At 39.7% G+C, this 8,840-nt stretch overlaps 1 protein-coding gene across 4 annotated transcripts in view; it reads right to left on the bottom strand.

Annotated features, from left to right (window-relative positions):
• Positions 1-8,840, bottom strand: part of PARVG (parvin gamma) — a 42,857-nt gene that overhangs the window by 9,675 nt on the left and 24,342 nt on the right. For 3 of the 4 annotated variants that reach the window (XM_075070336.1, XM_075070327.1, XM_075070331.1), the window contains 4 exons: positions 7,832-7,854; positions 5,777-5,838; positions 5,611-5,679; positions 3,656-3,757 (listed from right to left, as the gene is read on the bottom strand). In XM_075070336.1, coding sequence (XP_074926437.1) covers positions 3,656-3,757; positions 5,611-5,679; positions 5,777-5,838; positions 7,832-7,854 — 256 coding nt within the window. Of the gene's footprint in view, positions 1-3,196; positions 3,289-3,655; positions 3,758-5,610; positions 5,680-5,776; positions 5,839-7,831; positions 7,855-8,840 lie in introns of those variants that run through there. The other variant, XM_032781974.2, reaches the window with a different exon arrangement.

The following is an 8,840-nucleotide window of genomic DNA, read 5'->3' as shown; positions in this document are numbered from 1 at the left end:
CCTGCCGACCCGCCGGGTGTTGCTAGGGGAAAATTCTTCCGACGAACGTGCATGCGGCGCGCGCACACCTACTTGGAATGAATATGAGCAAGCACTCAAAGAAGAACTGAGGGTACTGGCCGCGGATGCTCTCTAGTAACACGCTCAGAATGAGTGACAGGTTCTAAGCATGTGTGGCCGGTAGGAGTACTGCTGCAAAAAATCTCCGATCAAAGGCGCAGGGGCGCACCGACACCTAAAGTGGAGCACCCACAGGAACATCTCTCGAAGAAGAACAGATGATATAGTCTCTTCATATGGTGAAGATAACACTCTTTTTCCATTCCACTAATTTCTCTGGAGGATGTTAAACAGAAGCTACTAAAGTTAGACATTTTAAGTCAGCAGGCCAAATAACTTCTATCGAAGGATTTTAAAAGAGCTGGCTGAGTAGCTCGCTGGACCATTATGTTAATTTTCAATAAGTCTTGGAGCACTGGGGAAGTTTTAAAAAAACTGGAAGAAAGCTAATGTTATACCAACTTTTAAAAAGGGTAAACAGAATGACCCTGGTAATTACAGACCTGTCAGCCTGACATGGATCTCAGTCAATATAATGGAGCAGCTGATATAGGACTCAATTAATAAAGAATTAAAGGAGGGTAAAGTAAGTAATGGAAATCAACATGGGTTTATGGAAAATAGATTAAATCAAACTAACTTGATATCTTTTTTTGCTGAGTTTACAGGTTGGGTTGTTAGAGATAATGGTGTTGACATGGTAGACTTCTGTAAGGCATTTGACTTGGTACTGCATGACATTTTGATTAAAGAACTATAACAATATAAAATGAACATGGCACACATTAAATGGATTAAAAACTGGCTAACCAATAGATCTCAAAATGCAACTGTAAATGAGGAATCGTCATTGATGGATGTGTTTCCAGTGGGCCTTGCATGGATCGGTTCTTGGCCCTGCGCTATTTAACATTTTTATCAATACCTGGAAGAAAACAAAATCATCATTGATGAAGTTTGCAGATGACACAAAAATTGGGGGAGTGGTAAATATTGAAGAGGACTGGTCACTGATTCAGAGCAAACTGGATCGCTTGGTAAACTGGTCACAAGGAAACAATGTGTGTCTTTAATACTGCTAAATGTGAATGTATACACCCAGGAGGAAAGAATGTAGGCCATGCTTACATGATGTGGGACTCTATCCTGGGAAGCAGTGATTCTGAAAAAGAATTGAGGGTCATGGTGTATAATCAGCTGAATATGAGCTCCCAGTGTGACACTGTGTCCAAAAGAGCTAATGTGATCCTGGGATGCATAAACAGAGTTGAGCAGAGAGGTTGTTTACCTCTTTATTTGGCGCTGGTATGACCATTGCTGGAATACTGTGTCAAATTTTGGTGCACGCAATTTAAGAAAGATGTTGATAAATTGGAGAATGTTGAATGACTAAAGGATTAGAAAATCTGTCTCATAGTGATAGGCTCAAAGAACTCAGTCTATTTATCTCAACAAAGAGAAGGTTAAGGGAGACTTGATTACAGTCTATAAGTACCTACATGAGGAACAAATACTTAATAATAGACTCCTAAATCTAGCAGAGAAAGGTATAACCTGATTCAGTGGCTGGAAGTTGAAGCTAGACAAATTCAGACTGGAAATAAGACATAAATGTTTAACAATTAGGGTAATTAACCATTGGAACAATTTACCAAGGGTCACGGTGGATTCTCCATCATTGACAATTTTTAAATCAAGATTGAATATTTTTTCTAAAACCATAGTTTTCAACCTTCTCTATTTCCAGACCTCTAAAAAATTTTGAATGGAGGTGCAGACCCCTTTGGAAATCTTAAACATAGTCTGCAAAATCCTACGGGTCCGTGGACCACAGATTGAAAACCATTGTTCTAAAAGATATACTCTAGGAATTATTTTGGGGAAGTTCTATGGCCTGCGTTATTCAGGAGGTCAATTAGATGATCACAATGGTCCTTTCTGGCCTTGCAATCTACAAACCACCCCCCATCCCAATTCCTGCTCCCTTTTCCCCTCCTCCTCTGGTCCCCTGAATCCCTTCCTTTCTTCATCCCTCTGCATTCCCACTAGAGTGACCAGTCATCCCAATATTAGGGACTTTGGCTTATATCCTAATATTGATTTTTCCTTTATTTTTTCAGTGTTTTTCCCCCTCACTAGCATCCACTCCAATTCCCTCTGCCCAAGATACACAGACTGTATCTACTGGCTTTGAACTATCAGCTTTCAACTTGAGTGAAAGACGATAAACAATAATGATCCTGATGGTATGGCTGATTGTCACCACTTTTATAACAGGAATGTCATGTTTTAAATCTCAGGGGAATTCTGCAGTGAAGGTTACATTGTCATTCTATTGTACCAATTAATGTCTAAAATGTAGGGGAGTTAGAGTACACAAGGGATTTGGGAGAAACGTTTTAAACTGAAATAAAGTCTCTGAGCTACAGTAGGTAGAATTTTATATCACTCAGGGTATAAGACAGGAAAAAAACTAAGTAAATAATGCTTTGACCAAAAGTAGAACCTTGGGTTAACTTTGCTAAAATGAAAGTTCTTCAGATATAATCACAGCGGAGTGCTTCACAGCCCCAATGGACTCCTCTCTGAGGGCAGTGTCCAATGGTTAGAGGCTAGGCCTCAGCGTCAGTAGTTCTGGATTCCAATACCAACTCTGCCATTTCTTACTCTGCAATTTACCTCCGAAAAATGGAGATATCTACGTTCCTCACAAGAAAGTTGTTTAGACATCATTAACTAACAGGGCTGGTCAAAAGAATAGGAATTATTTTCTACAAAACTTTCTGAACAAACCAAAAACATGTTTGCTTTCTTCAAACTTCATGGGTTTTACTGATTTTTTTTTCTTCAGAGTGATTTGAAAATAAAATGTTTTGTTTCCAATTTAATTGAATCAGAGCAAAAAAAATAGTGGAGAAAGAAAAGGGAGAGGGCAACTGAAAATAGAAAACTTTCATTTTGATTCAATTCAAATGTACTTTCCCTCCAAATCTAATTAGCAGAGTTTTAAAACAGGGTCAGTATTTGACAGGCTGTGTGCACTAGGACTCTCAGCTTTGCTAACAGAGGGTCAGGTGAATTGTTAGCAATAGCAGGAAACTTTTAGAAAAGTTACCTTGCCTACATGGGGCCTTAGCGATGGTTCCATCAAGTTAGGGTTGAGGTACATTTGTGGGACAATGTGAAGGAATCTTTGTGACCCCTACCCTTGCTGTGTCACCTGTGTGACTAAATGGAGAAGCTGTTGGTCTAATATTGCATTCGCATTCCAACCCATGCAACACAGATGTTTCTTTAAAGCACTTGGAATTCAATGCATTTGTCTGGTTAACAAATGCAAATAATGATTGCTTTCATTTTGTAGGATCATGGTAGATTTCAATACAGACTTTGGGGCAGGGACTTTTTTTTTGTAATTAGATTATAACATGCTTAGAGCACTCTTGTGCATTGTCTAAAGCTGCTATCCTGCAAACGCTTGTTCATGCGATTAACTTTGCACATTGAAATCACAGAGACTACTGAAAATGTGGCTAATCATGTGTATAAAGTACATGGAAGGTATTTGCCTTAAGTAAATAAATAAATAACCTACCATTTCCGTAGCACAATTTGGGGTCAGGAAGAACTCCCTTAAATTCAGGAAATACCCCCCAAGTTGTCCAATTAACAAAAGCAAGATAACTCCATCTGCAAACTATAAGAAGAATCACCTGAGTATTATTTATTAAATTGGCTTTTACCAAAGCCAGGAAAAAAAGATTCAAAGAATTTTCTCAAGGAGATAAATGCTGTTCTATGGAAAGAATTGAGAATATACAGTATAAATTATACAATCTAGTGATTTATTTCCTTAATCCCAATGTGTGCACAGAATGTCATTTCTATCTGTATAAGGCTCATAAATTCCTATTACTTTAGTAGGAATGTAACACTGTGTGGAGGATAGCAATACAAATGACCTTTCTGAAATGTCTCATGTTTGAACAGATTTCAAGCAAAAATAAGTATGTATCACTACATAAAAGGAAATTCCATCTAGGATTCCTGGTAGCAATCCCTTCAAAAACTCCATTCTCGGTAATTAATACTCCAGTCCCCAGCCATTCAATGCAAGCCTCTGGAATTATTATTGTGTCAAAGATTTGAATGGTTGCAGTTAAGTGCCAGTTATAGTATAGATTTTCCCCACCTTTTCATATGCATGCCAAGAAGGAAAAGAGCACAAGGAACTTCCCCATCCCAATCTGCTTCCACTTGGTTCACCCTACTCAGAGGTATGGGAGAATCACAATCCCTGCATTCTCGCGAGCATAAGGACTGTTTCCCTCCCACTCATGTGCCCCAAGAGGTGCCAGCTGCACCAAAGGGAGGTGGGAGGAGACAGAGCTATAGTCCCATACCTCCTCACCATAGTGAGCAGGCTGCGCCCATCCTCACAGATGGTGCAGTGTGAACTCTTCCCTGGGCTCTGTGAGGGATGCATCTGATGAGGAACTTCTCCAGTGGTGGTGACTCCACATTGTCCCCAGAGCAAGGCTGTGCCTTTGGAACAATCATGCCCTATAAATAAGGCTACAATTTTGTCACAGAAGTTGCGAAACTTCCAGAAGACCTCCATGACTTCAACCCTGGCGGCTGGAGCTGCAGGGTCTTGCCACCTCCCACAGCAGCAGGGAGCTATGATGTACCCCCCCACACACCCAGAGGCAGCAGGCTTCCAAGCTCCCAGTTGCCATGGGCAGGGGGATCCCTGCAGTTCCCTGCCAACCGGGGCAGGGCAGGGGGACCCCTGCAGCTCCCCACGGTTGTGGTAGCAGGGGGAGCCCCGCAGCTCCCTGCAGCTCCCTGCTGCTGTGCCTCTGAACTCCCACAGGTGGTGGGGTACCCGGAACTCCCAGTCACTCCACAGTTGCCAAGTTCCTTCCCATTTTATCATGGATATTTTTAGTAAGAGTCACAGACAGGTCACAGCTTCCGTGAATTTTTCTTTATTGGCCGTGACCTATCTGTGACTTTTACTAAAAATACCCATGACAAAATCTTAGCCTTACCTATAAATTATGGCCTAGATTTTCAGAAGCGTCTAGTAATTTTGGGTGCCCACCTTCAGGCACTTTAAAGGGGGCTGATTTTCAGAGGGGTGGAGATCAGCAGTTTGTGAAAACCAGGCCTCTCGACCATGTCTTAAGTTAGGCACTCAAAAATCACTAGTCACTATTGACAATTTAGGCCTAATTTTCAAAGATGCTGAGAAATCACATTTCCAGCTTAAGCCAGTGGAAGCTGTAGGGGTCAAGAGCCTCTGAAAATCAAGACCTATATGATGACAACCTTGGGATGGTGTTCCATACAAACCCCTTATTTTCAATTATGTATCATATTGGCATTAAAAATCCTCCCAAACTGACAATTGATATGCCTGAACTCAGGCTATGAATGAATGTGTATATTTGCCAAGTTTAAAAGAGAAATATAGGAATTTTGGAGATGACAGGAAATATTAACATAACCGACAGACATTTTAACATACAGCTCAAAGAGTACTACCTGAGATTCAGCATCTTTCACATTTAATCCTAATTTTCCAACATGCTTGTTGACAAATTGCAAAAGCACCTAAAGAATCAGAGGGGGTAAAATGGAATTTTTAGAGAATTCATTAATAATATCTTATAATGCAAATGTCAATGTCTGTTTAACATTTGAAAGTTACCTTTTTCACAGCATCCAGTTTGTCCGGTGCATGTGTGAATAATTCATCAAAAGCATCAGCTTCTATGGCAAAATATTCAATAAATGTTAATTAGGATTATCTGGAGTAACTACTAGACCAGTGGTTACAATAAATTGAACTGGGAGGGGGGAACCCTCCTTGTATAAGCCCAGGAGAAGTCGAGTTGTGGGAGAGCACTGCTCTCCAATATTCTCTTCCTTACTTCATATCAGAGAGAAGAGGGAGCTGTGCTTCCCCTGATTTTAACTTCTGTGTCAGACAAAACAGTTTGTTTTTATCAGCTTCCCTAATTTTCACAGGCATGGGTTCTCTTAGTTTGTGCTGCAATTAGCTTGAGCCCTAGGCAAGCTGAAGTTCCATGGGTCCTATAGTTCATCTCTTTTCATTTGCACACCTTAACCCTGAACATCTGCAATAAAAATCAATAGAAAATAAGGGGCATATATTACCATTCTTGGTCCTGCTAGTGAAGGCAGGGGACTGGACTCGATGACCTTTCGAGATCCCTTCCAGTTCTAAGAGATAGGTATATCTCCAATTATTTCTATTTCTATTTTTTATTCTTCAGTACCTGAAATTCCCATTGACATCAGTGGGAGTTTTGCACAAAAACTGAGCGTGGAGAATGACCACATTCAGTGATAGAAATATTTGCCCATAATTCTAAATCTATAGATTTGAAGGTCAGAAGGGACCCTTTAGAGTCTGACATCCTGCATAACACAGACCATAGAACCTCACCCAATAATTTCGAGTAGCATTACACATAAGAATTAGGGATGGAAATTGAAATGAAATTTGGACATTTTCAGTGAAAAATGGAAATGAAATTTTTGTGAATTCCCACCCCTATTTTCTGACCCGCTCTAATGAGAATTGTGTACATCTCCTCACAGTGATCCATGAACAAAATTGCTTTTGCCTGAGATGAACAAAGTTCTCCAACTTGATTAAAATCAAGGGCATTATGCCAGCATAATTAAGAAGAGACTTTGGCTTCTATGGTGTGGGATGTGAATTCAGCTTTGTTTAGGAGAGAGAGTACTCATCAAAATTAGCTGCTATATTACATAAAAAGGCTCCAGTGTTGAGAGAGCGCCACTGGATTTCATTCTCCCTATTCAATTGTTGGTTCAGTATTGTTAGGAAACAAAGAACAACAAATCAATAGCAGGAATGTGTGTAAATCCTACAGCATTGTTACAAACTAGAGAGCCTTCTTCTGGAGCTAAACTTTCTGTTTTTTTCCTTAATTTAAGCAAGATACATTTTTTAAAAATAGATAAAGACTGAAGAGTGAATTAAGGTGTCCTCCTTTAACAGATTCATCTGCATGTTTTCTGTATTGTCTCAGTTTATAAACGAAGACCACTTAATAGAATAACTGATACAAAATAAATACATGTTCAATTAAATACTTTGTCTCTGCACTAGTTGTAACTGGTAATATGAATTGCACAGAAGAGAATTAAAGCAGCCTCATTTGTGAAATTTGCCCCTTTGCAGATAGGGAGGCTCAAACAGGTCTTGTAAGTCCTCAAAATGGAGCGTAAGTGGTATATAAGCCTTTCATCCGGTAAATTTCACAATGAAATGTTTTACTTCCCTTAGTAGTCCTGATGGTGCATTCTGCTTTGGATTAACCTGGTTGTTAAGGTCTGTTATAAAGTGATAATAAAGTTTCAAAACATTATTCTGCAAACTAAAGAAAACAGACCTGAATGCAACTGGCAGCAATTCAGAAGCCCAATTCTGCAGCTATTACACACGTGAATAGTTCAACTGAAGTAAATGGGATTCATCTCACTTCACCCCTCCATCATTTTGCCTCCTTCAATTTTATTTCTCATTGCCAGTATGGCTTTAGGTTCTCCTGTGGGGTGATCATGAGGGGCCCAGTTCTGATCTTCTCTCCATATTATATCCATTAGCCCTGATTTATCCTGATGTCAGTGAGATCAGAATTGGATACATACAACTTTTAAAAACAGTATGCAGTAAAGAAACACTGAATTTGGCCTTCAGAGTACTTACTTGACTGGCCTTCTAAATTCTCTCTGAAGATTCAACAACAACAACAAGAGAATTAGCAAAAACATACAGCAGAACCAATCCAATTTCTAAGCAAAGCATATCTGTGCCATAAGGATCCCTATGAAGTAGGAGATAGAGTACAGAACCTACTAGTTATTTGCCAGAGGTAGCTTTCCAACAGACAGTTTTATAGTGCACTGTATTTGTGTGTTCTTGGAAGAATATCATATTTTAATTGGCATGCAGACTAATGCACATGTATTTTATAAGCACAGTCTTCCAACAAGCTGCTCATAATACTAGAATTTTAAGTTGTGTTAACATATAAAATACATTAGTTGATGATGGAACTGTAGCAGAGAAAAACTGTTTCCAGTTCATGGCGCAACCTCCATATTTTCATTGTGTCCCATTGCTGAGCTCACATAATAATTAGAGAATCTCACAAACTGAGCAAGATCAGATTGCTCTTTCTTTAGCACCATAATAAGGAAAAATTGCTGAACTCTGGTAATGTATTAATACAATAGCTATAAATTAGTAATATGTAAACTGGTTTTGTTTTTATATAATTGAACTTTTAACCTCAGATGTATAAACCTAACATGCTTGGTTTGCTAATTATGTCATTTGTCAGGTCTTGCAAAGACCAGTGAAAACCAGTAACAGCATTGCAAGATGAGTAAATGCCTCTACTTCATGCAATAATTCTGTCCCAGTAGCATTTACTAAACCCTGAAAATGCGTAAATTACTGAACAGACTGTAACTAAATGGCAACCAGACATGATGTATAAAACAAGGTTACTCACCTTTGTAACTGTTGTTCTTCGAGATATGTTGCTCATATCCATTCCAGGTAGGTGTGTGCACGCCGCGTGCACAGCCGTCGGAGAAACTTTTACCCTAGCAACACTCAGCGGGTCGGCTGGGCGCCCCCTGGAGTGGCGCCACCATGGCGCCGCATAAATACCCCAGCCGACCCGGCCACCCTTCAGTTCCTTTTTGCC

Source organism: Chelonoidis abingdonii, chromosome 1, assembly GCF_003597395.2.
Source record: "Chelonoidis abingdonii isolate Lonesome George chromosome 1, CheloAbing_2.0, whole genome shotgun sequence".
Lineage (NCBI taxonomy): Eukaryota > Metazoa > Chordata > Testudines > Testudinidae > Chelonoidis > Chelonoidis abingdonii.
The sequence above is the reverse complement of the archived record's forward strand: the minus strand, read 5'-3'. Positions and strand labels throughout refer to the sequence as shown.